General features: G+C 40.5%; 10 protein-coding genes across 14 annotated transcripts; 6 read left to right on the top strand and 4 right to left on the bottom strand.

The window, feature by feature from the left end:
• Positions 1–108: 108 nt before the first annotated feature.
• On the bottom strand, positions 109–26,935 carry LOC116925385 (isoleucine--tRNA ligase, cytoplasmic). The gene is made up of 23 exons (XM_032932061.2): positions 26,925–26,935; positions 17,240–17,244; positions 5,563–5,619; positions 5,126–5,250; positions 4,742–5,049; positions 4,492–4,680; positions 4,297–4,425; positions 4,088–4,236; positions 3,608–4,023; positions 3,152–3,550; positions 2,945–3,083; positions 2,709–2,885; positions 2,434–2,646; positions 2,174–2,367; positions 2,017–2,119; positions 1,735–1,950; positions 1,520–1,678; positions 1,308–1,445; positions 1,115–1,252; positions 912–1,045; positions 722–845; positions 492–664; positions 109–433 (listed from the first exon to the last, which is right to left on the bottom strand). Exons 4-23 carry the CDS (start codon positions 5,242–5,244, stop codon positions 217–219), a joined length of 3,834 nt encoding a protein of 1,277 aa, XP_032787952.2. The 5' UTR covers positions 5,245–5,250; positions 5,563–5,619; positions 17,240–17,244; positions 26,925–26,935; the 3' UTR covers positions 109–216.
• LOC123466317 (C-type lectin domain family 10 member A-like) lies at positions 6,153–8,882 on the bottom strand. 2 transcript variants are annotated; one of them, XM_045175440.1, is made up of 7 exons: positions 8,579–8,876; positions 8,324–8,432; positions 7,368–7,627; positions 7,186–7,311; positions 6,782–7,117; positions 6,610–6,727; positions 6,153–6,541 (listed from the first exon to the last, which is right to left on the bottom strand). In XM_045175440.1, exons 3-7 carry the CDS (start codon positions 7,554–7,556, stop codon positions 6,297–6,299), a joined length of 1,014 nt encoding a protein of 337 aa, XP_045031375.1. In that variant the 5' UTR covers positions 7,557–7,627; positions 8,324–8,432; positions 8,579–8,876; the 3' UTR covers positions 6,153–6,296. The 2 variants fall into 2 exon arrangements, with proteins under 2 accessions (XP_045031375.1, XP_045031374.1); XM_045175439.1 differs by having other exon boundaries at positions 7,368–8,432; positions 8,579–8,882.
• Positions 9,146–10,502, top strand: LOC116925446 (countin-like protein). Of its 2 annotated transcripts, none has more exons than XM_032932158.2 (3): positions 9,146–9,743; positions 9,812–9,946; positions 10,015–10,502. In XM_032932158.2, the coding sequence occupies exons 1-3, from the start codon at positions 9,168–9,170 to the stop codon at positions 10,288–10,290; spliced, it is 987 nt and encodes a 328-aa protein (XP_032788049.2). In that variant the 5' UTR covers positions 9,146–9,167; the 3' UTR covers positions 10,291–10,502. The 2 variants fall into 2 exon arrangements, with proteins under 2 accessions (XP_032788049.2, XP_045031381.1); XM_045175446.1 differs by having other exon boundaries at positions 10,091–10,502.
• Positions 10,705–12,020, top strand: LOC123473746 (speckle-type POZ protein B-like). Its single transcript, XM_045175061.1, has one exon. The coding sequence runs from the start codon at positions 10,705–10,707 to the stop codon at positions 11,773–11,775; it is 1,071 nt and encodes a 356-aa protein (XP_045030996.1). The 3' UTR covers positions 11,776–12,020.
• LOC116925453 lies at positions 12,185–13,240 on the top strand. Its single transcript, XM_032932167.2, has 3 exons — positions 12,185–12,794; positions 12,886–13,011; positions 13,090–13,240. The coding sequence occupies exons 1-3, from the start codon at positions 12,378–12,380 to the stop codon at positions 13,192–13,194; spliced, it is 648 nt and encodes a 215-aa protein (XP_032788058.2). The 5' UTR covers positions 12,185–12,377; the 3' UTR covers positions 13,195–13,240.
• Positions 13,392–15,473, top strand: LOC123473866. Of its 2 annotated transcripts, XM_045175436.1 has the most exons (3): positions 13,392–14,163; positions 14,224–14,866; positions 14,927–15,473. In XM_045175436.1, the coding sequence occupies exons 1-3, from the start codon at positions 13,777–13,779 to the stop codon at positions 15,331–15,333; spliced, it is 1,437 nt and encodes a 478-aa protein (XP_045031371.1). In that variant the 5' UTR covers positions 13,392–13,776; the 3' UTR covers positions 15,334–15,473. The 2 variants fall into 2 exon arrangements, with proteins under 2 accessions (XP_045031371.1, XP_045031370.1); XM_045175435.1 differs by having other exon boundaries at positions 14,224–15,473.
• LOC123473867 (cysteine protease ATG4C-like) lies at positions 15,393–17,545 on the bottom strand. The gene is made up of 6 exons (XM_045175438.1): positions 16,912–17,545; positions 16,522–16,854; positions 16,376–16,452; positions 16,154–16,317; positions 16,010–16,088; positions 15,393–15,940 (listed from the first exon to the last, which is right to left on the bottom strand). The coding sequence occupies exons 1-6, from the start codon at positions 17,172–17,174 to the stop codon at positions 15,555–15,557; spliced, it is 1,302 nt and encodes a 433-aa protein (XP_045031373.1). The 5' UTR covers positions 17,175–17,545; the 3' UTR covers positions 15,393–15,554.
• On the top strand, positions 17,709–21,343 carry LOC123473865 (ubiquitin carboxyl-terminal hydrolase MINDY-1-like). 2 transcript variants are annotated; one of them, XM_045175428.1, is made up of 7 exons: positions 17,709–17,867; positions 17,940–20,019; positions 20,094–20,308; positions 20,375–20,589; positions 20,663–20,812; positions 20,884–21,037; positions 21,098–21,343. In XM_045175428.1, the coding sequence occupies exons 2-7, from the start codon at positions 17,973–17,975 to the stop codon at positions 21,110–21,112; spliced, it is 2,796 nt and encodes a 931-aa protein (XP_045031363.1). In that variant the 5' UTR covers positions 17,709–17,867; positions 17,940–17,972; the 3' UTR covers positions 21,113–21,343. The 2 variants fall into 2 exon arrangements, with proteins under 2 accessions (XP_045031363.1, XP_045031365.1); XM_045175430.1 differs by having other exon boundaries at positions 17,710–17,867; positions 20,669–20,812.
• Positions 21,348–22,824, bottom strand: LOC116925447 (U3 small nucleolar ribonucleoprotein protein IMP4). The gene is made up of 7 exons (XM_032932159.2): positions 22,715–22,824; positions 22,548–22,656; positions 22,369–22,482; positions 22,185–22,300; positions 21,813–22,117; positions 21,589–21,743; positions 21,348–21,528 (listed from the first exon to the last, which is right to left on the bottom strand). Exons 1-7 carry the CDS (start codon positions 22,715–22,717, stop codon positions 21,401–21,403), a joined length of 930 nt encoding a protein of 309 aa, XP_032788050.1. The 5' UTR covers positions 22,718–22,824; the 3' UTR covers positions 21,348–21,400.
• Positions 24,978–27,043, top strand: LOC123466316 (E3 ubiquitin-protein ligase Topors-like). Its single transcript, XM_045175437.1, is given in 5 exon segments — positions 24,978–25,430; positions 25,501–25,655; positions 25,735–26,329; positions 26,389–26,745; positions 26,748–27,043. Coding segments are annotated over 5 exon segments (1,461 nt in total). The 5' UTR covers positions 24,978–25,202; the 3' UTR covers positions 26,874–27,043.
• The last annotated feature ends 420 nt before the right edge of the window (positions 27,044–27,463 follow it).

The raw sequence follows: 27,463 nt of genomic DNA on the forward strand, positions 1-27,463 counted from the left end.
CATTTTAAATCTTCTTTTAAATAGGTTACAAATGGTCAACTAATACATAAATTAGGATTTTGTGCAGTTCTAGTTTGAGGGCCGAATTATGAGAAAACCATATGCAAATCCGGGAGACCATTTACTGTATTTTAATGTTGTCTCAGTTTATCCCAATACACAACAACTGTGACAAAAGTCAAGCTATTGCTAAATCACCAATATTGTTTGGTAGAATCAAATTAAATACAAGGTTTTTGCATGTAATCCGTCTAATCCATCGGAAAATGTCACTGGCAGCATTTTCTTTTCATCCGCAGACAGCTTCTTTGAAGTTCCGAACATAACTCTGATTTTTCGCTCCATGTCATTTGAGGAGTCGAAAAGTTTATATCCGGAAGGATTTTCCAAGAGGACTGTTCCCATTTTGCCATCTATCTTGACATGAACAAATCTAACAAAAGAAAGGATTGAGCCATAACGTTATTCGGTTCTTTTAGAATCGAGACTACCTGCACGTAGATCCATCAATGGATGGTGTCTGAGCAGTTGCGTCAGCAGCTACAACTGGAACAACAGTCAATGTGGTGCCGTCAAGTTTGGAAACATCAGCGGTGGAGTCAAGAGTAACTCCGGAATTTGTTAACATATAAGATCGACCATGAAGACCAAAAACTCTAGCAACCTGGCAACAATAAAAGCTCAGCAAATTATTCATTATAAATTTGTTTAAAAAAAATACCTCATTCATCAGTCTCTCAAAAGAGATCATGGATGCTCCAGCAGGATTGCACAACAGGACCGTTCCGTAATTTCCAACAATATCGTAACCAGGTTTCAGGCCATCTAGGCATAGGTTGACAAAACTGCAAATAGATACTAAACCATGAGCTTTTGCCAACAAGAATTAATTAGAAATAGAGCGTCATTACGGCACGGATGGTTTGCCTCTGCCGATGGGCGCCGGATTGGAAAGATGAGCCTTTTTGGCCGGTGGCGCACCGGTTTTTGCCCAGTCAGCGGTGAATCCTTCTTGAATAGTTAGCACTAAATCGGCACCTTGTAACTGTAGGTTGAAAAGGAATTTTTTACAATCTCAAGTTGTTAACAGGAAACAAGAAAAAGTCTGTTTTACCTTTTGCGATTTATTGATTAGGACTTTTGCACTGGATTTGTTGGTTGCGACAGCTCTCCATGGAACTTTGATTGCGGCTTCAATGTAAGCCGAAAAAGTATTGACAACATCGGGTACATAACCGGTGGGAGGAACAATCTGTAAAATTTAAATTATTAAATCTCGATTTTTCTAAATCGGTACTAATCTCTACCTCATAGTAGACTGTGACGGCATCAGAAGGCGTTACATGAGCCTCTTTGCGTAGTTTTTGGACTAAATTAATGGCTTCTCGTGCCAAACCTTCGTCCTTCATGCTCTGGTCCTGGACCACATTCAACAAGACCAGCACCTGTTTTGTCCCCCAATTCATGTTTTAAAAACATTTTTCACGAAGTAAAACATATTGCTAAAAAGTATTCATACGTCTTTTTCTGCTTGAGTCTCGTACTGCTGGGCCAATTCTACGGCTCGATCTCCAGTGAACTGGTAGAAAAGGCGCAAGTCCTCTGGACCCATGACGTTACCCAGTACATCAAGTTGTCCATCGGCTAGGAATTTTTGCAGTTGCTCATCAGTTAAATTCTAATGACACACAACAATTTAGCAGACATCCTCGGGTATATTAAAAATATGAGTACTTTGATGGCAGCCATGACAGCCTTAAACTGGCCTTTAAGACGCGCTCCAATGCGATGATCCGGCTCAGCACGTAGACTGACTCCAAAACTGTCTTTATCAGTCGTCAACTTGAGTGCACGGACATTCAATTCTTCTAGAATATATTTTTCCATCGTCCTCAATTCATCCAACGATTCTTGCTCACGAAGGATAACAATCACTTCGGGTAAAGGATACTATCGATCAAATTGAAATTGATAATCGATAAATGACCGAGACAAATAACTGGAACACAAACTTACTTTAATGGGAAGTGTTCGACGATCGCGAAGGACGCGTCCCAATTCAATCACTACCTGCATCCGACTCACGGCATTTTCGATTTTAGTGTCAATTAAGTGTTTCCTAGAAGAAAAATCGTCAAAGCTTAGGAAACAAGAACAAGAAATGAAATATTACTTTGATTCAGGAGTAGACAAGAAGTGAACAGATTCCGTCGTTCCGGCTTTCTGGTTAGCTACCAAATGACGTAAATTGCGGTACATCAATTCGGTGAGGAACGGCGTAAAAGGGGCCATAACACGAATCATGGAGAACAGGACACTAAAAAGTGTTTGCAAAGCGTGGTGGCAATCATCTTTACCGCCATCTCCCTATTCAGCCAAACAAACATTCATGTAGCAAACATATTGTAATAAAAATAAGAAATCTGCGTGTACCTTTAGACGTTTACGGTTCATCCGCACGTACCAGTTGGTCAAATAATCGACGAACCGGACAAGACGGGGAACGACAGTGTACAATCGATAAGCAGCCATTTCTTGGTGAACGAACAACAGCAAGGATTGAGTATAGGAAATGATCCAACGATCCATTATATTTGTTGATAAATTTGACGACTCTTCTTCATAAACGAACTTGATTCCATCTTCCTGTAGCCAAATAAAAAGTATAATTTCTCGGCGCCGTATTAAGAAACACGTGAAAGACTTACGCGTTCGAGTCGTTCTAGATTTTGGACGAAGAAGCGATAGGCGTTGTACCAAGGAAGAAAAACATCCTTGATAATATCTCGAACTCCTTCCTCTTTAAATCGTAGGTTTTCAGCACGAACCACAGGTGAGTTGATCAGGTAAAGACGAAGAGCATCAGCTCCAAATTTATTCACAACCTGAAAGCAAAAATGCTTCGTTACGCAACTCCATTTTTTAGAAATTGTATCCAACATACCAGCATTGGATCAGGATAGTTTTTCTTCTTCTTTGACATTTTCTGGCCGTCAGAGGCTAACACCAAACCATTTACAATCAGATTCTTGAATGGTGGCTTGTTAAACAGGGCCGTTGACAAAACCAGCAAAGTGTAAAACCTGAAAATCGGAAAAAAAAATTTGTCATTTTTACATTGTGTTCACCAAGTTCTACCAAACAATTGTACCATCCGCGGGTTTGATCGATGCCTTCCGCAATGAAATCAGCTGGGAAACAATCTTCAAATTCCTTCCTGTTTTCAAACGGGTAGTGGACCTGAGCGTAAGGCATAGATCCCGATTCGAACCAACAGTCAAAAACCTCGGAAACACGCCGCAATGGCGGTCGGCCAGCAATCTTGGACGGAATGGTGAGTCCATCAACGTTTTCACGATGGAGATCAGTCAGTTCAATACCAGTGAGCTCTTTCAGTTCGGCAATGGATCCAACACACACCACTTCTTCACCATCTTCTGACGTCCATATGGGAATAGGTGTACCCCAGTAACGGTTGCGACTGACGGCCCAATCCCTTGCGTCCCGCAACCAATTACCGAAACGCTTTTCTTTAACAAAATCTGGCACCCTATATCAAAACTTGTAATCAGTTTAAGTTAACAAAAACTTTTGATTTTAAGCTAACCAATAGGTTTTCTGGTTATTGTCCAATAGCTGTTGGGACATTTGCTCCACGCGGATAAACCAAGAAGGAACGGCGCGATAAATGAGTGGGGTCTCGGATCGCCAGCAGAATGGATAACTATGTTTGATAGTGCCAGCGTTCACTAGCCGACCGCAATCTTTCAACATTTTAATAATGTTTTTATCGGCGTCTTTTACGTGTTGACCAGCGAAATCGGACACTGGTAAAATGAAGCGTCCTCCGTCATCCACAGGGCAAATCATGTCCTGGTCTCGTGAAATGATGCCGGCTGCCAAACAGACGCGGTAATCGTCCTCACCAAAATAGGGAGCTTGATGAACGATGCCAGTACCCGATTCCTCAGTTACGTACGAGTCTGTTAACACTCTAAATGCACCCGAGCCGGAAGTCTTCAACTATTGCAAGATAAAACCGATTTGGATTCCAATATCATTAGATAAAATTGTGACTGGTGATTACGTTGGCATAGTAAGGGAATAGCGGCAGGTAAGTTTTCCCTTTAAGAGTTTCTCCTTTGAAACGATCAAGAATTTCGTATTCCTCCTCGGATTTGAACAATGCACTGAGACGAGCTTCCATCATGATATAAACTTTTTCTGTTGCCTTTTCTGTTGTGAATGTTAGACGTATAAGTTTTTAAATTTTACTTAAAACAAAAAGCAACAAACCTTTGACTCTAACGTAGTCCATTGCGGCATTAACACAGAGTGCTAAATTACTGGGCAGTGTCCATGGAGTGGTAGTCCATGCAAGAATTGACACTCCGGGCTCGTCATCCAGCGGGAAACTAACAATCACTGAATTTCGAGAACACGTAAAATATCTGAGTGAAACATACAAAAACAAAACAATTTTGAGATTACCTGCTGGATCTACTACTTCCTTGTAATTTTGACCTGATTCAAAATTGGATAGTGGAGTACTACAAGCAGTTGAAAAAGGCATCACCTTGAAACCACGGTAGACCAGTCCTTTTTCAAATAGTTGCTTGAAAACCCACCAGATTGATTCCATGAACCATGGATATAGAGTTTTGTAATCGTTTTCGAAATCTAACCAGAAAAATATTGTTAGATCACTCAAAGTAGAAATAACTGAAAAAACATATAATACCAATCCATCGTCCCATTCTGTTTACAATCGTCTCCCAATCTTCTGCGTAGCGCATGACAATTTTTCTGCACTCTGCATTGTAGTTTGCTATTCCCATCTTCATAACATCTTCTGGGCCTTTGATCCCAAGAGATTTGTCAATTTCATATTCAACAGGAAGGCCATGTGTGTCCCACCCAAAGCGCCTCTCAACATGAAAGCCATTCTGGTGGGCGTACCGTGTTACAATATCTTTAATTGTTCCGGCCAAAATGTGTCCATAATGAGGAAGACCAGTAGCAAATGGAGGACCATCATAAAAGGTATATCTTTAATGTTTATAACAGCAAACAATTCATTAACGGTAATGGTAAAATAATGTCAAATGTTATCATTGTTTATTACCTTGGTTTTCCTTTCGACAATTTCAAACTTGTTTTAAATGCATCAATTTTCTTCCAATATTCCAAAATTTTTGCCTCTTCTTGAGAAAAGTCGATGGATTCAGGAACTGGTTCCACCATTTCTAACTAGAAATAGGTTGAAGAAGGGAGCAAATAATTATTAAATGCTTTGATGGTAATGAACTATCTTGCATTGAATAATTTATTATTTATCTGACATTTGATCATCGCAAACATGCGCTTACACTGGTGAAGGCTTACGACATACATACAAAACAGATGAAAACTTTCATTTGTTGCAAAGTCGGCAATTTCCGATTTTGACACAATAACAAGACAAATAGAAGCTAAAAAAAGAATATCTAAATAGATTCTCGAAACTAGTCAATTGCTGTCTACTAAATGAAAGAAATAAAAACGATGTCTTTATAAAATTACCTATAGAAAAGATAAAATCCAACGAAAGGTGTACTTCAATCTACCACGAGATTTCCGGCTCTTCGTTCGCTACTAACTTTACATCAGAATTTCTAAAAAATGCGTCTGCCAATCTATACAATGTTGCCAAAAAACTAGTTTTATTTAAAAAAAAAAAAATCGTGCACTCACGCTCACGCACCAAGCCACCGGCGCACGCCTCGCTAAACATTGGATTCCGCAGCGTTTACTTATCTAATACCTCGTAAATATTAATTAGACAGTAAAGTGTACAACTTGAGAAATTGGATAGAAATCAGGCGCTAGGTGCGCTGTAATCTTACCAAGCGCTACGATAAGACGGTGCACGATCTTCGGCCTTCTATTATGTCTTTGTGCATGCGTAATCCTAAATCAAAAAGGTCATGAAGGAGGTGAGATAAGCATTTCCTCATCTCACGTCGAAGTATAATTTTATTTTTCAAAAGCTGCCAGCCTTCAGATTTGTGTTACCACTACCCTAAAGTTTATTTCGGCAAAGCCACGTGATTGTCCTTAGCAAAGCGATATATTTACTTAGCTTTCCCTTTAATTCCGGTCAAATCAGGGACTCTAAGTCTGACACACAATGTATTTTTGGTTAACAGGAGTAGCAGGATTCTAGTATACATACCTCAATTTTACACAAGGCAATGAAGTGAGTGTTCAGAGACAAATTAAATTAGTTATAGATCAATTACAGATGAGCAACAACTTTAGCTGATTGATTCACAGATGAATCTTCTTGGGTAGGTGCATAATAAATCTTCCCAGTAACCACTACTAAAATTATTCTTGAAATCAAGATAAACACAGTGTCCAAAACTATTTTCATCAGGTTCCCCAGGACTCCAATTGGTGTATGTGAAGGGCTGGAAGGGTTCTGTAGATGCCCATTCCCAAAAATGATCTTGATCTACCGAATATTTCCCTGAACTCCAGTACTTTGCATTGGACATTTCTAAATTTGTTTGCAAAACGAAAATAAATTTGAAAAATCCTAAAACGTGAAAGAGTAGTTTAGTTTACCTGGTATAGTTTTAACGTGGTTGTAGATCAGTTCGTCTTCTTCTTCAGTTTCAAGGCTGACTAGCGTCATGTTTCCGCTTTTGCAGAAAGCATCCGCATTCACCCAACTCAACCCAGCCTATTGAATCAAACTTAAAATAAATGGAGTAGCATTATGAAGAGTTTAACTTACGGTATTATTCCTGAGGAAGCAATAGCATTTTCCCTTCAACGTCCAACAAGTCATTCCAGTATCCCTTTCGAAATAACTTGAGCAATCTGACGTGCTGGTGGTGGTTGTCGTTTGCTCTTCCGGTCCCGAAGTTGTTTTGAGCGGGGTACTTGTGGTGGACACATCTGTTACGTCAGTGGTATCCTTGCTAGTTTCGGTAGTTACAAAGTCTGTTACAGCTGTGGATTCGGTTGACGATGATGACGGATTCGACGTGGTAGATGGCGTGATGAATCGGAGATCGTCAATAGCAACAGCGTCTTCCATGTCTAATCCACAATAAGCGTAAAACACCAACTGTTTGAACGAAATTTCGCAATGATGAAATAAAAACGGTTAGAAAAAGAGAACTATAGTGCTGTTACCGTCAAAGTGGACGATGTTTCATCTGTTAGCGAAACCAATTGAGATTGCCATGCAAAATTGTTGGTATCGGAATAATTGTACAAACTTAGAAGAAGGCTTTCGTTTTCCTCTTTTGCCAGGTACAACTAAATAGGGCAAATGATAAATTGAGTTATTCCAAGTTGTAACGAATCGCAATTACCTCAAGGTTTGTGAATTGTGGCCATTTGGAACGGATCCAAAAAGAGAAGGAGAAGATCGCGTTATCATTACCAGGTAGAATTTTAAAAGGTGGGCTGCGTAGAATAGCTATGCTGAATGATAAAGATGTCCCACGATCGACACGAAGATAATTTACACCATTCAACGGTGTAGGTGCTGCGTTATCCATTTGCCAAGGTGATGTTTTGTTCTCAATTTTCCATTTAACACTTGCCTCTGTTTGTTCAATCCACGGATCAACTACAGCATTTTCGAAATCATTGTCAAGATTTGAAATTTCATTCAATTTCGTCACTGTTCTTCCGACTGTCCGATCGCATGAATCATGCAAACAATTGGCTTGAATAATTAACGATCTGTCAACAGATAGAACCGGCAAAAAGAAGAAGAACGCTGAAAACAGGAACGAATGATGCATTATCACGAATTCTCACGCGACACTTTTGCTTGTTCACAACAATCAAAAGAATAATGGCTTCAAGAGTTGTTGACTTGGGACGGGTCAAAAGTAAACAGACGAAAGTCCTAGTGACACTATAAGTTGATCTACTTTTTCAGAAAGATTGCATCAAGCCGTTCAAGCGATGATAACAATGACAGACCCTTCACAGATTATCAATGTCGGCACAAGCGCGTGACTACATACCAAGGATATCCGGTTCGAGAAATTGATTAAAAGGATTTTTAAACAGTTGGATAATTGCAAAGGGGGAGCATACATCCATGACTGCTATCAGATTTTAAGGTTATCTACGAATGATTTTGCGAAGAATTAAACGGTGATCGAGCAGATTCAATACAATTAAGTAATCTTCAGTTTTCCGTTTAACGGCAGTTGTAACGCAGGCGATAGGCTAAACTGAGTAACTGACTGCAATTTTCTGTTTACTTATTGGTTGGATTGGATCAAAAATTTGCCATAAAAAATACGGATACCTGACACAATCACTGACTGATTATCGTATAGCAGGACGCATTTCACTGGAAGAACACGTCGTGTCTGTGCAACTGTTGAAGTGAGTGGATCGCTGCTGACTATTGTAATCTATAAACAAAGAAAGTATAATCAGTTTTAGTGTGGCGAAAAAAAAATTGAATAAAATAAAAAGTGATGGCTATAAACAATTAACTCTGAGATTTGTATCTTACATACACTGCGAGCTTATCGCTCAATCAGTTGCCTAATCTTACTTTCGCTGGTTGTTTTCTGATCCACACTTTAGTTGTTTGTCGGGTAATAACAATGTCATTGTTTAGCTTGATAAATCACCATTGTTTATAACATTTTTCGCGTCATTTAATAGAAGCCTAATCATTTTCGGTCCACAAGATATCGCGGCACTATTGCGGCGTTAAGTTTTTTCGTACCACTTCATTTTACGATCCCATCCCAACCAAATGCCGCACACGGAATTTCTCTGATGAGCCGCGTCACCTATATTACCTTCCTCTTCTCGTTCGAATTTTTCTTTCTTCTTTACAAATGAACATTAGACTTTAACCTTCTCGTGCGCACAATTCTCAGAACACAAAAGGCAAGGTCACATTTGTTTGTTAACAGGGTAAATGAACTTTTACCTAAACGTATGATTGTTGACAAGCACACAAGCAAAAGTATATAGTTAATTTCAGAGATGACATTGTAACAAAAAAGGGAGATTGTTGTCAACGAGAAATGTTACGGTTTATCAAAACCCATTTATCGCAAACCACTGATAGGTCCATATCTTGCAGTCCTTCATTTTAGGATTTTTATCATCCATCTAATTCTTGAGGTACCATGCGAGAAAAGCCGTGTTTTAGTCGAGTTAACTCGATCTATGGTTTTCAACGTTTCTCTATCCCTTCCAAATATTTTGTTGGAAACAGTTGGAAAAGAATGGACCAGCACTTTATTCTGTTCTTAGTAGGCTTGTTGTGGGTGTTGATTACAACTACTATTGTGCCAGTTAATTCAGAGGAATGGACAATGGATATAGAATATTTTAACGACACAATATCGAATACAACTACAGAACCTACTCCAACTACATTTACGACTGAAACTCCATTTTCGCCCATTCCTGGTTTTAATATTGATTTCGAAAATGGTACAATAGCCCCATGGGTGGAGGCGTCGCGGAGAAGTGCAAAATGGAAAATTGAGAACACAAACTCACCTTGGGAATCGGACAATGCTGCTCCTACACCTTTGAATGGCTCAAGTTATCTCCGCGTCGATCGTGGTGCCTCCTTATCATTCGGTGTAGCCATTTTACGCAGCCCAGTAATTATAGCCACACCTGGTGTGAGTTCTGCCATCCTTTCCTTCTCGTTCTGGATACGCTCCAAATGGTCACAATACACAAACCTTGAGGTGATCAACGTAGAGGACACATACTATTTCGCAATTCAATTGTTTCTTTCAACTTGTTAACTCTTCAGGTATACATAGCCACAGATGGAAAGGAAGATCTATTTGGCAGTTTGCATGAATATGCGGACATCAACAATCGAGATTGGCAAAATCTAAGTATTCCACTAATTTCAACAACGATCGGAGGGGACATTGAAATACAGGTAGGTTCAGGTATTCAATAACATTATTTGGATTACGCCCGTTAATCGAGTGCCGAATTGGTGGGCAGGTGGTGTTTTACGCTTATTGTGGTACAAATGTTGAAGATGCTGTCGCCATCGACGATATCTCATTGACCATTACAGGTGAAACAACAACGTCGACGGATAGGACCCCAACTTTTACACCGGGCGAAACGACAACTGTTAGTACAGCACCAACAACTGTAGGCACTACAACACCAACGGCTTCATCCGCACCTACAACAACTCCTACAACAGAAGAACCGACAACTACCCATGAAAATGCAACGGATTTGTATACCAACGAACCTACAACGGAGTAGGCCTATACTGATGCACTTAAAACAACTTTAACAACAGGAGAAACGACAATTGCTACCAGCAGTATAACTGCATCAACAACGACGGGTTCTATATTAAGTACGTAAATAAGCGATACAATTATATCGCACGTTGATCGTAGCGTATAATATTGTCTTTATGAGTTTTGTTGTCCAATACTACTTGCTTCAAAGAAATAAATACCTAACGCCATTATAGCGTTCCTGGAAGTTAAGTTAACAAAGGAATTCTGTTGGGAGAGAGGGAATTACCAAGGTCAATTCTTAAATGTCTTCATAGAAAACGAACGTTGTCCATTCGAAAGTCGCCCTTGGATGTATCGTCGTCCATCTTCCGTCAGTCCGCGTCAGTCAAGGATTGCGTCGCCAGCTTTTCACAGGTGAATCAAATCCAAAATGAGTCGGTTCAGTTTTAAACCGTTGTCCGAAAATTGGTGCCAAACAGCTTGTGAACTAGTTACAACTGATTTTGAATGGAACATTCAACAGTTGGCGTTTCTGCACTCCTCCGAAAAATGGATTAATCCATGTTCGTCTTCCCTCTTTTCAACTAAAGACAACATCGATTACGTGTGGAGATTAGATCTGAGGGACGAAGGCCAAAACATAAGAATTTACCTGCATCGTTGCAAGAGCGCCTCAGGCAAAAGTCCCACTAACAATCCAGTTCACGTGACATTTGCGATTATTGACAAAACTCGTCAAGAATTGTTCAAACAAGTTTTCTTTTTACTAATCCCCACTTCCATTTCAGTTTCTTCCACCATTTATTTGCTAAACAAAAATGTGATACGAGAGTCCGATTGCTTGCAAATGGATAAAAGTCTCATTGTTTACTGTAAAATTGAACTTCTAATTTATAAAGGGACAAAATCGGGAGTCAAAGCTGCAGAAGTATCCGACTTGCCTTTTAGTGAAGGTGATCAATTGCTACGAACTCAAATGGAACAACTGTTTGAGAGCAAAGCCTTAAATGATGTCACGCTTGACGTCAACGGTCGTCCTTTTCAAGCACATAAGAGCATCTTGGCATCAAAAAGCAAAGTATTTGCTGCCATGTTTGTCCATGAAACCAAAGAGAAGTTATCTAATCACGTACAAGTAGATGATATCGAACCTGACGTCTTTCAAGAAGTTCTCCGTTTCATTTACACTGGACGATTGTCACTTGAAACGATGGATAAGATGGCCACTGGTTTGTTGGCTGCCGCTGATAAATATTTGCTCGATCAGCTGAAAACTGAATGTGAAAATAATTTAATTCGTCGGATATCTCCAGAAAGTTGCTTAGATTTGCTTCTGCTTACCGATCAACATCCGGCGAGTCATTTGAAAAAGTTGGCACTGGATTTTTTCCGGCGATTTCCAACTGAAGTGATGGGGACGGATAGCTGGAAACAAGCCAAACAAGATAATTCGACATGGTTGTGTGACCTAATGCAAAGGGTATTGAGCCCAGCCTCATAGCTTAGCTCCGACCATGGACTGAGTAGGCTACCTGTCATAGCTGTTGAAGGTTCACGCAATACTCATTTGCAGTAAACACAAATTTTGTTCTACTTTGTTTTCTATACTGAATGAAACCAAGTAATAGTCATGTATCGCTGTCTTTGTCGCGTTAGAATAAAAGCAGAAAGAAAAGTAAAAATAAACAAGAAAATGAATTTGAAAGGTGTTACATCATCGCATTGTAAGCAAATAGAACGGTAACACGGGAAAGCTGCGAATTAGAGAGCTGCAACGAAAAAGCGAACAGTAGGAACGGTGTAGTAGAGCTGGGCAGCAGGTACGGGCCTGTTGCCCAGCTCATCTCCGTTCTGATATGAGTATGACTGAGTATAATTAAACTTCATGGCAGAGAACGGAAAGCAATAAAATGCCCCCAAAAGCATTTGCGTACTTTAAACAATCTCCAGAAAATAAACAGTCGCTCTGCTATAGTACTAGTCTCGCCCTCCTGATAAGTTAATGCAGTTTGTTAAGCGATGATAACGCATCATGGTATCTCCAAGTGACACAACCGCAATAGTTAGCTTTGTAAAATTGATGGTCACTTTTAATACTCAAACATGAGCAATTCGTTTCGTTTGTTCTTGGCTGTCACCACGATTGCCGTTTGCTGGAGCAATCATGTTCCAGTTTCTAGACAAAACACCAGGCTAAGTGTTTCATTAGTTGATATCAAAACTAAACTAACGAGGACTTCAGTAAACAACGACTTTGAAAGTGGCTCACCTGATCCATGGATCGATACTTCCCCAACCAGTGTTTACTGGAACGTTGAGGATTTTTCTACTCCGACGGAGGTTAATTATCCTCCACCTACTCCGTCAATGGGCAGCAAATATTTACGAGCTACAAGGGACAGCCAACTGGCTCCTGGCCTCCTCATTTTGCGTACCGTAACGTTCACAGCATTTCCCGGTGATGCAATCTCGTTCAAGTTCTGGATTCGATCCAAGTACACCGGTGGCAACACACTAGACGTATGATTAATAATAAAAACCATAATTATTTTCAACTATGGGGCATTGATTGCACTATCGAAACGTGTACCTATACTTCTTTATTGTACAGCTCGTGCTGGCCATTGACAATGTTGAAACAACTTTGTTGGCATTGTCCAGCTATTCCACTTCAGTGAATGTCGAGTGGCGTACAGCCTCTTCTTCCTTCCCTATCTCGACACCAACAAACTTGACGGTAAGCCATCGATTTATCGAAAGTGTTCTCAAAATCCTAAAAGAGTCTTTTGAATTATTATTCAACGTACTTTTACAGCTGATATTTTACGGTTATTGTGGCGGAAATTCTGAAGATGCGATCGCAATTGATGACATCCTCTTCAACAGTTCCATAACCGAACAAGGGACACCAAATTCATAGCGATTTCTAAGTATCTGAGAGGTGCTGAATAAAGACTTTAGAGTTATCCTTGTTCCAATTTCCATTCCAAGAATCTTCTAGTTCAAAACTGTGTAAAGTCGGCACAGTTATTCGATAAGCATGCAAAGAAAAGTTTGCAACGTTGATGGATGATGTACAGAAGTCCGTGTCTACTGATTTGATCGCCGTGATTGCGCACGTATCGATCAAACAATAGCGTCACAATAATATTGCATTGGCATCATTTAAAAAAAAAACGTCAACTGGCTTGAATTTATTAGCTGATTTTCGCTGCATTTCGCAGAATGAAGCAGGTTTTCATTCTCGCAAATCATTCGGAAAATTGTGACAGGGTAATGCAACTTTTCCAGATTTCAACGTCACGCTCTTCATGACCGATTGCGACTGTAACGAAACTAGAATAAAATGGGCTTAGATCGTAGCCATCGATTAAACAACCCGTCTACTGTGTGTGACTAAAACCTAGGAAACTTTGGATGTCTAAGGTTTGTTACCTAGTTGACAAAGAGACGTGAACCCTTTGTGTCTTGTCCATTTCGTTGTGGGGGCTGGCATTTTGGTATGAAGGACGACCCTCCCATCTCGTCTTCATCGCCCAGGACAACGACACCGTCCGATCTAGTGGAACGTTGGGTTCATCTTCAGCGGGAGATGAATCACACTTCGACGTCTGAATCTTCGCCAGTTCATCGAATTCGGCCAATCGTCAAATCCTCTTCACGGCGGACCAGAAGCGCCATTAGTTCCTATCGTCAGCCAGTCGAGAGTTTGACAGTTAGTTTTGCTTCGTTACTTGTCGACCAGATCAACGGCACACCGTCGAAACCGACATCTGCAACCTACAACAGCAAGAGGGGTAAGAATAATAAGAAGAAAATCAAGAAAAAATCTCAAACAACAACTCCAGCAGTCAAAATCACAATCCGTAATAATAAACCTGTCAACGAGGTGAGTTTTCAAGTCAAATTTCAGCTAAAACACTCGGTGCACTCTATGTAATCTGTTTAGATTGATCACGTGGAAGAGTGGCTTCAACAGCGAAGTGCTCATTACGCCTGGTGGCGTAAATTTGTTCCGTCTAGTACCTGCAATCCGACGGTAGTGGCCTTCAATCGTCCAAGCACATATCCGGACCGGAAACACTTGAATGTTAATCATTCACAACCTAAGCAACCTAAAGCTCCTAGATGTGTTTTGTGGTTTCAGTTCACCGGTAATCCATCCAAGCCACGACCAGGAAGTTGCAATAAGACGGCCATCCCATCCGCCAGCAGCCGGATGCATAACATCCGAATAGAACAGCAACCACTAGGTGGCGCAAACGCTCTCGTGTTTGCAGCAGATTTACATATTGGAGAAGATTTTGCCATCGTATCCCGACGTCAGCCGGGATTCACTTTTAGTCTGACCTTCTTCATTGATGGCGTTCGGCATGCCCGGCTAAGTGGCTGCTGTGAAAATGCTCGTAATCTTCACGTTCCGACAAGAGTTGGTGGTCCCATTGGAGCTTTCGTTTTGCGGACTATTCAAGGAGGAGAACCGTGCCAAATTTGTGAAAAATCTGTTCCTTTTGCCGATCCTGAACTGTTCACTGTCTGGCCGAAAAGTCATAGCAGACAGTTAATGAACAGTAGCCAAGAATGTGGAATAGGTTCACCAATTTTTCAATTATTTTTGTGCTTCTTCATCTTTAAAGTATTCCATTTAACAGAGAGGATCCATGAGAATCATAATCAGCCAACAAGGAGGAGTTCTTTAAGACGGACAAAACCAGCACTCGACAATTCACCAGTAACGATGACCACAGTTTCTAACCAGTCTGTGGACGATGAGCAGCCATCTTCTGATGTCTTGGGTCCTGGTTTTACATCCACTGAAGACACGTATGAAGAGCAGTTCTATTCAGATGTAATTGCACCTTCCATCGAAGGACAGGAACAACATTCTTACGAATTCACAGCGACTTGTTCCCAATCTGAAGTGTACGAGGAGCAAGTATCATCCGATCTCTTCATTCCATTCGGTTCTGTTTCTATTGAAGAAGTTTTCAGCATTGGTAGCCCTCTACGAACACCCCGTTCCAGTCCGAGAAGCTTCACTGCACTTGAAGCAGACTAAAGAATTTTTTATTTTATTTCTTCGATGCGTACAAACTTGGTTTGTTTCGGCACTCGTGGTTAATGTTTTCAACGTAGACGTTGTATTCGATATTCTGTACAATAGGGTGAAGGAATAAAGGTCCGATCTTAGTTAGATAATAAGTAGGCAGTTACAAGAATCTGGTGGTACTGTCAAGATACAACGTGGTTTCAAAATGTTTGTCTCGTGTCCAAAGAATTTCAGAGGAATTCAAAATCGTCAAGATAGTTATCGCCAACGGTAGCTGGACCGCTACTTGACGGCTGACTTGCTGCTGGAGATAGACTGTCCTCATCTTGGTGGAACCAAGCGTCGTCAAGGTGGGGACTACTTCCGTTACTGAATACAAAGATTGGGTAGTCACCCTTGTTCTGTGTCGGCACAAGATAATGCTGGACGTTGCGACGGAACTCTTCAAAGTCTCTCTGAGATCGTAGGTAGAATCCAACGCAACAGGAAGGATCGACTTGCTTCAAGGAAGTTTTACGAAGTTCGTGACAATGAAAAGATTTTAGTTGAAAATTAGGGATGAGCACGTCTACCATTTCTTGGCAATGGTGTGGATCCAAATGAATGAGATAATCATCTATTTGAACAAGCAGAATGATTTAGCCTTTCCAACAAAAAATAATGGAAAGAGTTGTTGTCAATGTACCTTGCCAACCGATAAAGTATTGAGAGTGCTTCGGTTTACCGCCTATTATGCCAATGCACTGTTCCAGCGACAAAAGGCCCTAAAAATACGATCGAGTTAATAACTGTAATACGGGTACATGGGATAAAATATTGGGTGAAGAACCTTAAGACAAGAATCATAAGTAGGATTCATCCGTTCTCCGCCTAATCGTAGAGGGATGAGAAGCACCAGCGACTTCCATTGATCATCGATCATTTCATATTCGGCGTCGTCGTACTCATAATTGCATGTTTTTGAACAGGATTGCTTGACATCGTCTAAATAAACTGCAGGAACAATAGTTTCTTGGAACCTGACTTGAATTCCAATTTATGACATCAATACCTGTGCAATCCTGAGCAACATAAACTCTCAATGTATCAAGCTCAGGGTAGGTGTCTGTGGCTCTTTCTAAAATTTGCCTACAACATAAATTGTGTTGACTGTTCAAAGGTATCCAAACTAGGGGTAGACTTTACAAAAAAAATTACTTGATTATGTAAGATACAGATGATGGTCCGTACCAGTCTCCTGGTCTTTTCCCTGCTGATATGTGACCTTGTGAGACCATTTGATGAATGGACAGTGGACATGCTGGGGAAGGTTTATCTCCAAACCATTGAATAATCATTCTATGGAGAGACTCTTGTAGAGTCTGCTGTTCCTGTGCTCCATTTTCATTCCACCTCCAGTCACGGCCCAAGAAATGACAGACTAGAGCCTGGGCCAACAACATTTGTCCACTTCGAAGCATGCAGCCCCAGCCACAATCACTAGTGTAATAGGAACCATTTAAAACAGGAAATTCTTTGCGGTAAGTCAACCTAGATAATCAAAATTAGTAATAATAAAAGTAGATAACAAACTAAAATGTAATTTACCAGATCCTTGAGTAGAAATCATTCTTTAGAGCCTCAAAATTGTTTGTAGGTAAACTTGTGCTATCATCAGTCTTGAGTGATTGGTGATAAATTCGGCCAAGTAACCAGATGGGAGAATCCTTTGCAAAATGAGCTTTACTCTTGAAGTTCCAACTGTAGCGGACATTGTTCCACATACTGATGAGCTTGGTTTTCACTCTGTCTCCATCTTCTGGGGCTCTTTGTTTTTTCTGTTTTGTTCTGTGGGCATTGTTCAGCATCATGACTGATTGGAGAATCAGTGCTACTGTGGCTGTCACTTAACAAAAGCTGCGAGTGTGCTAACGACAGATCCTGATATGAATGCCTATTACTTTCACATGCTACGGATCGTCTCGACAGAAAAGCCATTGATATTGCTTAAGAAAAACTCGTAAAAGGTTGGGTCTAAATATCAACGCATGATTTAAGCAAGCTACTGTAGATGCAAGCCATACAAGAAAGTGAAAGGAATCATAAGGACATGTGGATTTGCGGAATCAATTCAATGTCAAAACTCGATAAAAAAAAGTTGAAAATGAAAACAACGTTTAACACAGTTGCGCCACCTACACCCGAAATTTCTTGGCTTTATTTGACACCGAATTCACGATTTGTTTTATTTTAAAATCTTGAAAATAACACTCGGAATTGAAATATATGATTCCATCTCAAATTTACTGAAAAATATTAATTTTTTTGTCTCATTTCTCCTTGGTTAAGAAAAAACAGAGTTTTAATTCTGACTGTCAACGCTGGTATCTGATTCATCAGCTGCCAAGGTAAAGACCTTATGGGAGTAGAGAAATTCCATGGACGTTAGTGTGTACTGCATTAAAATCGCCCATTTGAGATAAATTTGTGGTGTTTCAGCTCCTCGCCCTACGCTCAGAATCGTCTCTTCGATAGTGTTTCACAATATTTGGTCTCTCATCTAAGTAACAAATCTGAAAACTAGTTTGAAAGCACATGACATTCAAGTTACTTAACCTTGTTTTGAATTTCAATAGGCACGACTAAAAGTCGAGTTATCCTTTCAAGCCATGGAACATGTCACCTCGACTTCACCTAATTGGGTAGTACAGTCAGAGAGTCAAAGTTCTGAAAATGCAAAAGAAGTAGAACAAACAGCTCCTCAAGTAGAAGTCAAAGAACAGCCCCGCCCAGAACACCTTGAATTTGACAATTCCTCTCCTAGAGAACAAGTCATTGACAAGGTTGATAAAGAGATGACAGAAGAAGCAGAAGCCAATAGGGCTAAAAATGTACAATCAACAGATGAGCAGCTGAACTGTGAAGACAGAGAAGTAAGCATTGAAAAAAACCTGCTCATGACAGATGATGGAGAAGGAGATCTTGGAAATGATAGTAGAACATCTGCAGATAACCAAAATACTGAAAAGATTGAACAAGAAAAAATCTCTGAACAAGAATTCTCTATGGCTGAAAATGTAGCATCACCAGCACAGCACAATAAGAACACAGAAGAAGAAAGCATTGAAAAGAGCCAGTTGAAAGCAGAAACAGAAGGTGAAAATGATGGCAAGGTGTGTATTGATCAACTTGAAGAAAAAAACATGAATAACAAAGAAGTGACTAAAGATGAAACAAACTTGGTTGAAATGGAAGCATCAGCTGACATACATATTGGCCACCAGGAGACCAGTGAAAAACCTGAAGAGAACATTATGGAAAAAAAAGATGCTGATGGTGATGATGGCACATCATCTACTGGCCAACAGGAAGAAATTCCAAAACAGGGAAACAAACTGGTAGAAGATGCACCAACCCATGACAAACAGATTGACCACCAGGAGACAGAAGAAAAGCCTCAAGGGAACCTTATGGGAAAAGAAGATGGGGATGGTGATGATGGCAATGATGGCAGAGCATGTACTGGACAACAAGAACTACATATGGTTGAGCAGACAGAAATTCTTAAAGAAGAAATCCGGATGGTTGAAAGTAAACAGTCAACTGAAGATCAGGAAAACTTTGAAGAAGAAATAGAAGGCATTGAACAGAAATTATCAGAACTATCATTCCAGGAAATTGAGCAGAGAGGAGACGATGCATGCCATACAGAGGCTAACGCTACAGAAAGTAAAGAAGTATCCGAACAGGAACCTGAGGAACAGAAAAATATTCCATTCCAAGAAACTTATACTGATGGAAACCATGAAACGGATCAAGATATTGTTTTGGAGAATCATGACAAGCCGACCCAAGTAATAGAGGCAGTATTGGAAGTAGAAAACGTTTCTGATTTGCAAGCGGAACGAGAACAAGAAAATCCCATTCCTGAGATTGAGATTAATGCAGCCCAATGTTCGACCGAAACGGAATCCGAAAAAGATATTGAAAAAGAACCAACGGTTTCCTCAAATGTAGAGGTAGATAAAGAAGATAACCATATCAATCAACCCACAGAACCCCTCGAGATAAGAAAGGAAGAGATAGCTGAAAAACCTGTAAGTGAAGAGCCAGTTCAGTCCTGCAATCCGGTAGAAGAGGCTATCTATTCAGAAATTGTGACAACGAGTGAAATGGAAGATCCGCCAGTAAACCATGATGTTGAAGTTAGAAGTCCCACACCTCCATCAACACTACCTATTGCTACAACTTCGCCTTCCGCTAAAGTGAATACCACTCCGCCTGCTGATATGCTTCATCATATCAAAAACATACAGTTTAAGGACAAGAACGTAGGAATTGTAACACAAAACGAGAACGGTCCTTGCCCGCTGGTTGCAATCATCAATGTTCTGTTGCTACGACGCCAGATCACTCTTCCAGCTCATTCCGAAATCGTTGCTGCCGCCAAACTGATGGAGCACATTGGTGATGCGATGTTGGAAAGTGTTCCTAAGAACTTGAGTGGGGAGGTACGACTTAATTATGAACAGAACATGCATGACGCCATGGCTGTCCTGCCCAAGCTGCAGACCGGTTTGGATGTCAATGTCAAGTTTACTGGCGTTCGTGACTTCGAGTACACGCCCGAATGCATCATTTTTGACTTGCTTCGTGTTCCCCTTTTTCACGGTTGGCTGGTCGATCCTCAGGCACCAGAAGTAGTCTCGGCTGTCGGTAAGTTCATTTTTGCAATTTTCGTTGTATGTTCTGTTTCAAATTACAAATGATTCAATCGTGTTTTTTATCAGGTCAAGCCGGATATAATCAGCTGGTTGAAAAGGTCATCAGTCAAAAGTGTTCCAACGACGAGAATGCTGTACTTGAAGCCTTGGTTATTGAAAATTTTTTGGAGCGAAGCGCTTCCCAGCTGACTTATCATGGACTTAGCGAGCTTATTACCTCAATGGAAGATGATGAGATTGGTGTGCTTTTCCGTAACAACCATTTCAGTACGATCTATAAGGTATTTTTAGTTCAGTGCGCTGGTTGCTACAATTATGCTAACTTTAAAACAATTACCATGTTACAGCACCAAAAGGAATTGTTGCAGCTGGTTACAGACCAAGGATTTCTCGGTGAACCCAGTGTCGTATGGGAAACACTTTGCAGCATCGATGGAGATGGTCAGTTTGTTGATAGTCATTTCCGCACAGTGCCACCTAAACCTGAACTCGCACCAAGCGGCGAATCAGCCTCTCCGAATGCTTCTGCTCAACTGACCGCCGAGCAACAGATTGACCATGAGTAGTCTCAAATACTGTTTTTTTGTGTGTATTTAATGTGGAGCCGGGTTTAATGTGTTCTTGAAATCCTTTTGGTTTAGCTTCTTAGTGGCCTTGTCTCTCCAAGAGGAGCAGCAACAGCAAGACCAGCCAGCAGCTGTTCAAGAAGAAGTCGTCGGGGATGTAGGAGAGGATGTTGCTAAAACATTAACCGAAAATGAAAGGACCTCCCAGGAACAGAGAGAGTAAGTCACAGACGATTATAATAAGAGTTGAAGGGAACTATATTATAGAATTTGTTTTCTCAACTGAACAGTTTGGAGTTGGCTCGTCAGTTGCAACTAGAAGAGAGGCATGCGGCCGAGGCTGAGGCCGAGACAGTCGAAAGAGAAACTTCAGCAGCTTCCTCGCAACAGTCACCAGCTACAGGTCAGCGCTCGCCGCCGCCTCAGTCATCAAAAAAGAAAGATGTAATTGAGATAGTTTGATTTTATAGTGAACATTTTAATGAGCTAATTCTATTCCCACAGTGCACTATCTTGTGATTTTCTCGTGATGGAGTGGAATCATCTTGAAACGCCCAATTATATATTTTTTTTTTCGCTACGAAGATAAAAGAACTTGAATTTAAATTGTCTTCTCTACACTGTTTCCTACTCTTAATCTGGGCGAATAGTCCAAATTTACCTACTTCTTAAAACATCTGTCAGTTCACATACTATTCATAAGTTCTTGTGCTAGTCACATGAGTTATTAAAATGACCATTATGAACGCACCAATCTTTTTCACCGCGTGTACTTATTTCATTTTTAAATTTATAAATCAAGTTCAATCAAGCTTTCCAACCATCGTCATCTGAAAGAAATCTTCTCTTCTTCGTCGTGTTCATGTATGGCCTGTATGCCCATTCCGTGTCAGCCGCATCAGCCTGGTCGATAGTTCCCAATTTCAAATCATATACTATGGAAAACAAAAGGTCGGTCAACATAGTAAAAAAAAACTGAAAAACCAATATTTTACGTCGCAATTGGAAACGGGGGCCAACTTCCTTTAGTTCAATGCCTTTGCCTGCCTCGCCTTTTTTGTAAGTGTGATGCCGATATGAAATGAAATCATCATGATTGGCGAACGTAATAACTCGTTTACTGTCTTCTTTCGGAACAGGGAAAAGATACCTGTAAATTTCAAATAAACAAATTATTTCTTCAAACGGCTAGTTAAAATTTTAAAAGGACACTTCGTACTTTAGAATGTTCATGACTCGCTGTCCCAATGGCGTTTTCATGTTGTGAAATATGAGATGAGGATACTGCTCGGACATGGGCCCAATGTCAGGAATATCGTGACGCATCACCACATCGGAAACGTTGAAGTACGCCGTAGGACCATAAGGTAAATGGCTGATTATGATGGCGTTTGGCTGACCTCGATGTTCATGAACGACAATGAAATCAGTAACACTATTAGCCCTGCATGCATCCAAAAGTTGTTTCATTTCATAATTGCCACGATTAAGCCTCTGTGAATTCGGGAAGACCAGCTTGAGTTCCTGCAATATTAACAACATAAAATAAGTGAATTACTGGAACTTAATTTTAAAATAAGTGTCTATGTACTTTGACAAACATCTTTAAACGAGAGGAAGGATCATGGGAAGTTGTTATCATAATTTTGGGGTCCTCTACCCCAGCCCAGCGATATTCATCATCCATGTGAGATGTACCTCCACCACCTGCACAAAAAAATTCAGTTCTTTATTCAATGGAGGTACACATGTACACACAAAAACAGGAAACAAACCTGTATCGGTTCCACCCAAAAGGGCTGCTCTTTCTGGCCCAGCATCTTCCCATTCTAATGATTTTTGAAGTTCAATAGCCTGCTTCTTTAGATCCGTGTCAATAGGTCTTCCCTCTGCCAAATTATTATTATAATTTTGTTATTAATGGTTGGTTTTATAAAGTGGCATAAAAACTAACCTTCAAGGGCCTGTCTCAAGCGATCTTTCTTGTCTTGGATGGCTTTCTGACGTCCCTCTAGCGATTTCCGATATAAATATTCACGGCGCAATCGAGCTTGTCTACGTAGCTAATTAACAGAAAATTAATAAGTAGAATGCATGTACAAGTCAGGATAATCGACGTACCATTTTTAAAATCCCAAAATCAACAATGACGAAAAACACAAGAAAAGTTGTCCAACACGTGACAGCTAGAGGAAGAAATTATTGTGGAAAATCAAAATTTGTCTGCTTTCTTTTTGCGTAACTGCCACATAAAACAAATAGCAACTTGTGACTTGTAAGTTGTAAAAAAAAAATATTAAATATTTCAAAATTAAATAAAGTAAATGTAAACCATAATTTCGAGGTCACAAGGAAAATAAAAATAAAAAAAGAAGTGAAAAAAAAAGTGAATCTGAATCGGTGATGTATAAGTAAAGTATAATGTATTGTAGCTTGTAGGGATCGGTTCCGCGTGAACCGGGTGTTTACCGATAGATTGGGTTGTGTTGATTTTCGAAGCGTCTATTTTTCTGCCCATGGACTATCGGGTTGGCTTTCGTTTATAAGTTGGTACGAGGAAAAATAAAAACCGGTTACAAAACCCATTTTCAAATTCCCATTACATCGCTTTCTGCCCCGTTTGCCCCGATTTCTACTCCGATTCCTACCCGAAAATTTGATCACCTGTTTGACTACCGTTTAACCATCTGTGTAACAAGCGACAGCCTTGTTAGTCCAGCCCAGCTGCCAACTACCTTTAGATATGAAATTGTCATCTGTTGTAAAATTGCCTAGCATTTTCAGCCTGCTTCCCGTTGCGTCTGGTCTGTTTACAGTTACAGTCGTACTACTGAGACGTCTCAGTTGTAAACGCCCTGTCCACGGACGGTACGGATAGTAAATTACTTCAGAAATTCCACTTGTGCCATGTCTTCAAAGCCCGTCCGATCTCCCACCCTTGGGAGAACATCTGCCGGTTGCAATCTTGTATCGAACCAACTTATGTATTCTGTCCCCTTAATTTGTTATAAGCGATGTTATTACCCCATTAGATCATCCGCAATGTACCCTACTCTCTCGGCGCAAAGGAATCCATTTAAAAACTATTCTATAGATAACCGCCCGCCCTGGAATTCATCCACACATACAGGCAACCGACTTGCCCTTCCTGGCTTGCTTGCAGCTAAACGATCGAATTCCGCCTTTGAAGAACTGAAGGATAAAAATGAAAGACTGGCAGCAATTAACCAACCAACGAACCAAAAAGAATCGTCTTCATTGGCGCGAGAAAGTACGTGGGCATTTTACTTGTTGGATGTGCCCAAGCCTATCCGATCGACAAGTCCGGGTTATACTAATGCTCGGAGAGTAATACTAAGCGATGGCTCTGAATTTTGCAATCCTCATTTTGCCGGTTTACCTAATGATTATTCTAATTCTGTGGCTAACTGTCTGAATGGAATAGGTTCGTATTAAAGCAATCAAAAACCAAATCCGTTGAACAACAAAAGAATGTTACACTCACCTGGGACAAACCAATCAAATTTCTCATAAAAAAAGTATTCAACCTTGGTTTCACACTTGCATGTTTCCAACATTTTCATGGTCGCTGGCTCGTTTCTAATTTCTAGATCGGGTTAACGTGCTTCGCTCAGTACACCTCTTTGAATCCCAGGATTTTCTATTCTTTTTCTGTTCTTTATTACTGTAATTTTGCTATTACTTATTCTAAGCATGCCCAACGCCTAAGTGAAAAGTTATTTTACGTTTAATAAGCGTGAAGGTCATACCTGCCTTCGAGTCGGTGGCGATCCCGTCAATCAAATTTAGCAGACAGGTTAATTTTGCTGGTTAGAAGCAGAAAAACTGATTTTGTGTTTCATATGAGTTGGTAAGAAAACTGACACTGAGTCTACTTCAGTGCATGTTTTATGCAATTACGTCACAACTCTCGACAGGATAGACTACTTGAATGAACGATTCGCATGGGTGTCTTACACTTGTAAAAACTTTTATAGTGGAACTGGAATTTCTCAAAAAGGTAAGTCAAATTTGATAGACACTGATTAAGGCAGGTGGAATCGAGTAAAAGAATTTGAGAACCAGCAATGAGTCATCAAATCATCACAAATTAAATGATCAACCAAACAAAATTTAAATTTGAACAGGAACCACGTAGGCAGACCAATTCTTCTGCCGTTGACACTAGAACAATGCCAGATTAGAACGAGATTTCAGCATTATATCAAATAGTAATTGATTTTGTCTGCAGAAAGTATTGTCTTAGTTTAAAAAATTAAAAAAGACTAATTTGTACTTTTTTTTTATATCTTGTGTTTTTTCATTAATTTACGAAATTAAGACGTCCAAATTCAACGAATGGCAACGTTCTGCCTCATTTTTCTTTCTCTCATTGTGTAATTCTGAAATCATAACTGTATTGTGTATTTACGCTCTAGCACGAAACTTAATCAACAAATGCGTTAAGGGTTTAGTTAACTTGTTATGATATCTTAAATATGGTTTATGTAGTATCCTGGTTTCTAATTCGGCAAGTAACCCATTGAATTTTTCCCTGTCAACTGACGCGAGCCATACATTTCAGGTTCTCACAGTTCTATAATCGGTTATGTCTTCGAACTCAAATGCCAGACGTGGGGTCCCAAAAAAACGCAAGATTTTAGAAAAAATAGACAAATCAAAAAAGCCTTCAGCTTCCTGTCCATCTTCCCCAGACTCAGGCAGATCTTCACCAGACTCATCCTGTTCCATATGTCTTGGACGGCATGAAAACAAGTCCTACACTAATAACTGCCTTCATGAGTTTTGCTTTACTTGCCTACTAGAATGGTCCAAGGTATTAAATGAGTCTCCATAATTAGATGAACAATATGTTAAATGCTTATATATTTTTCTCTCATTTTTAGGTGAAACCAGAATGCCCGCTGTGTAAACAGGCATTCACTTCTATCATTCATAATGTGAGACCAAATCATGAATATGATGAGCATAAAATACCATTGGTAGAACCTCAAGAACCTGATCTTTTTGATGAATTGCTTCATCACCCTTTCCGTTACAGGTAAACATTTAAGCAAGAAGCAACCCCCTCTCCCAAGAAAGTTCATTTTAACAGAGTTAAACATTGGTTTTGATAATAGGACAACAGTCACTGCAGATAGAAGGAGAATGTTAGCACTGGAAAGACTTTACGCAATGAGGCAATTTGCACAAGAAGGTGTGCTACCACATGCAACTGAGCGTCGTCCCACGAGAAGTCGATTAACTGGGACGAGTACCTTTCGCCGTCGAGCATATCAAAGAGATCTGTGGGTTCGTCCACTGTCAGATATCACCGGCCGCTATCGCGAAACAACCCCCGAATTCTTTCAACTAAATCCTGCCATGACACATCGACTTGTGCCCTGGCTAAACCGAGAATTGAATGTTTTGTTGGTCAACCACGAGAATCGACTTTCATACGTTTTACAACTGATTCTCAGACTTATCACCCAACTTCATATTCGAAGTAGAGCTTTTCGTGAAGCTATTCAATCTTACATCGGCGCATATACTGAACATTTCATTCACGAGTTCTTCCAGTTCGCTCGCTCACCGTACGATATGTACGGGTTCGACGAAAATGCTGACTACCAACCGAGAAACAATTTGCAACAAGAAGAAGTGGCCGTCAGCGAATCTAGTGATGAAGACGTGCCGGGCACTCGACCATTCAGTAATGAACAACATCGTGTGGTAATTTCGCTAAATCTAATTTTTGTGTTCCAACTTGGATAACGAAATTTTCTATCGAGGCCCCTCTTGATATTCCGTTACCCCCGTCCCCTCAACCTGGACCCAGTGGAATTGGTCGCGGTTCTTCTTCAGCTGCGATGATAGACGATGGACAAAGTTATTCGGCAGTTCAGGGACATTCAAATGCAGCACGAAGACCATCGGATGAGGATGAAGAGGAGGACGGAGATGTTGAGATCGTAGAAGTTGTCCGTCAGTCTTCCCCCGTGGTGATTACGTTGTCAGAATCCGAAGAGGACCGTGAAGAAGAGGTGGAGCGAAACGAAGCTAGCTCTTCAGCGTCACGTGGTAAGGCCCTCAAACAAAGAAGCCCTCCTAGCAACCGCGTTTACTCGCGCAGAGATCAGCAACAGCAACAACGCACAAAATCAAAAAGAAGAAAAGGAAGCGTGATCGCTCTACTTCTCGGTCGCCTGAACAACTGCAATCAACCAGGTATTCCATGCTGATGCTCCACACGTGCGTCAATCGCCAAGATTCATGATGTCACCATTTAACTACTACCTTCTAGCAGAGGCCGTTTTAGGAGAGAAACGGAAGAGAACAATAATGACGAAGCGGAGCTTTCAACTTCACAAATTTCAGGCGGTGTTGTCCGCTATTGGGATATGGACCCAGAAGAAATTCGCCGTCGGTTGCGTAATGACGGGCAATTCAACCCGGAACCTTCAACGAGTGGAAGCAGACGTCGTCAAAAGCGAGGCAGAAACGATTAAAGGAAAATGTAACTTAAATTTAATCACATTTGATTTACCGTTACGTTTGTGTACTGCGTAAGGGAAAGTACCCAGCACCTTGAACGGGATGTAGATACAGCAAAATTAAACAAGTGACGGTTTGCCCCTTTGCCTTGCTGGGTGTCGAATGACTATCACTTCACATGATGTTGTTCCTCCTTTTTTCTTGTAAAAAGTGGAACCTTGGGGATGATTCTCTGGAAAGGGAAGTGTGCCAGCCATGAGTGTCGTTTCAAGAGTTCCGGTGTGCGTTTCTCATCAAGGTTGTGAGAGCCGTTCGAATGCAAAACCTGACGTAATGGGTTGTATTTAAGCAAATATTTTTGCTTGAACCTAT

This window comes from Daphnia magna, linkage group LG6, assembly GCF_020631705.1.
Source record: "Daphnia magna isolate NIES linkage group LG6, ASM2063170v1.1, whole genome shotgun sequence".
In the NCBI taxonomy this organism is placed as follows: Eukaryota; Metazoa; Arthropoda; class Branchiopoda; order Diplostraca; family Daphniidae; genus Daphnia; species Daphnia magna.

Coding starts and splice junctions, on each gene's coding strand:
- LOC116925385 (XM_032932061.2), bottom strand. CDS start 5,244: ATGGTGGAACCAGTTCCTGAATCCATCGACTTTTCTCAAGAAGAGGCA. Junction 1,253..1,307: donor CCGTCACAGTCTACTATGAG/GTAGAGATTAGT, acceptor TAAATTTTACAG/ATTGTTCCTCCCACCGGTTA. Junction 434..491: donor ATTGATGGATCTACGTGCAG/GTAGTCTCGATT, acceptor TTCTTTTGTTAG/ATTTGTTCATGTCAAGATAG.
- LOC123466317 (XM_045175439.1), bottom strand. CDS start 7,805: ATGCATCATTCGTTCCTGTTTTCAGCGTTCTTCTTCTTTTTGCCGGTT. Junction 7,312..7,367: donor CACAATTCACAAACCTTGAG/GTAATTGCGATT, acceptor TGCCCTATTTAG/TTGTACCTGGCAAAAGAGGA. Junction 7,118..7,185: donor AAACATCGTCCACTTTGACG/GTAACAGCACTA, acceptor TCGTTCAAACAG/TTGGTGTTTTACGCTTATTG.
- LOC116925446 (XM_032932158.2), top strand. CDS start 9,168: ATGCGAGAAAAGCCGTGTTTTAGTCGAGTTAACTCGATCTATGGTTTT. Junction 9,744..9,811: donor CACAATACACAAACCTTGAG/GTGATCAACGTA, acceptor TTAACTCTTCAG/GTATACATAGCCACAGATGG. Junction 9,947..10,014: donor GAGGGGACATTGAAATACAG/GTAGGTTCAGGT, acceptor ATTGGTGGGCAG/GTGGTGTTTTACGCTTATTG.
- LOC123473746 (XM_045175061.1), top strand. CDS start 10,705: ATGAGTCGGTTCAGTTTTAAACCGTTGTCCGAAAATTGGTGCCAAACA.
- LOC116925453 (XM_032932167.2), top strand. CDS start 12,378: ATGAGCAATTCGTTTCGTTTGTTCTTGGCTGTCACCACGATTGCCGTT. Junction 12,795..12,885: donor CCGGTGGCAACACACTAGAC/GTATGATTAATA, acceptor TTTATTGTACAG/CTCGTGCTGGCCATTGACAA. Junction 13,012..13,089: donor CGACACCAACAAACTTGACG/GTAAGCCATCGA, acceptor GTACTTTTACAG/CTGATATTTTACGGTTATTG.
- LOC123473866 (XM_045175435.1), top strand. CDS start 13,777: ATGAAGGACGACCCTCCCATCTCGTCTTCATCGCCCAGGACAACGACA. Junction 14,164..14,223: donor ATAATAAACCTGTCAACGAG/GTGAGTTTTCAA, acceptor TAATCTGTTTAG/ATTGATCACGTGGAAGAGTG.
- LOC123473867 (XM_045175438.1), bottom strand. CDS start 17,174: ATGATGCTGAACAATGCCCACAGAACAAAACAGAAAAAACAAAGAGCC. Junction 16,855..16,911: donor GATTTCTACTCAAGGATCTG/GTAAATTACATT, acceptor TTGATTATCTAG/GTTGACTTACCGCAAAGAAT. Junction 16,453..16,521: donor TCTGTATCTTACATAATCAA/GTAATTTTTTTT, acceptor TTTATGTTGTAG/GCAAATTTTAGAAAGAGCCA.
- LOC123473865 (XM_045175428.1), top strand. CDS start 17,973: ATGGAACATGTCACCTCGACTTCACCTAATTGGGTAGTACAGTCAGAG. Junction 20,309..20,374: donor ATTTCAGTACGATCTATAAG/GTATTTTTAGTT, acceptor ACCATGTTACAG/CACCAAAAGGAATTGTTGCA. Junction 20,813..20,883: donor ACCTCCCAGGAACAGAGAGA/GTAAGTCACAGA, acceptor TCAACTGAACAG/TTTGGAGTTGGCTCGTCAGT.
- LOC116925447 (XM_032932159.2), bottom strand. Junction 22,301..22,368: donor TTTGGGTGGAACCGATACAG/GTTTGTTTCCTG, acceptor TTTTTTGTGCAG/GTGGTGGAGGTACATCTCAC. Junction 21,529..21,588: donor CCCCCGTTTCCAATTGCGAC/GTAAAATATTGG, acceptor TGTTTTCCATAG/TATATGATTTGAAATTGGGA.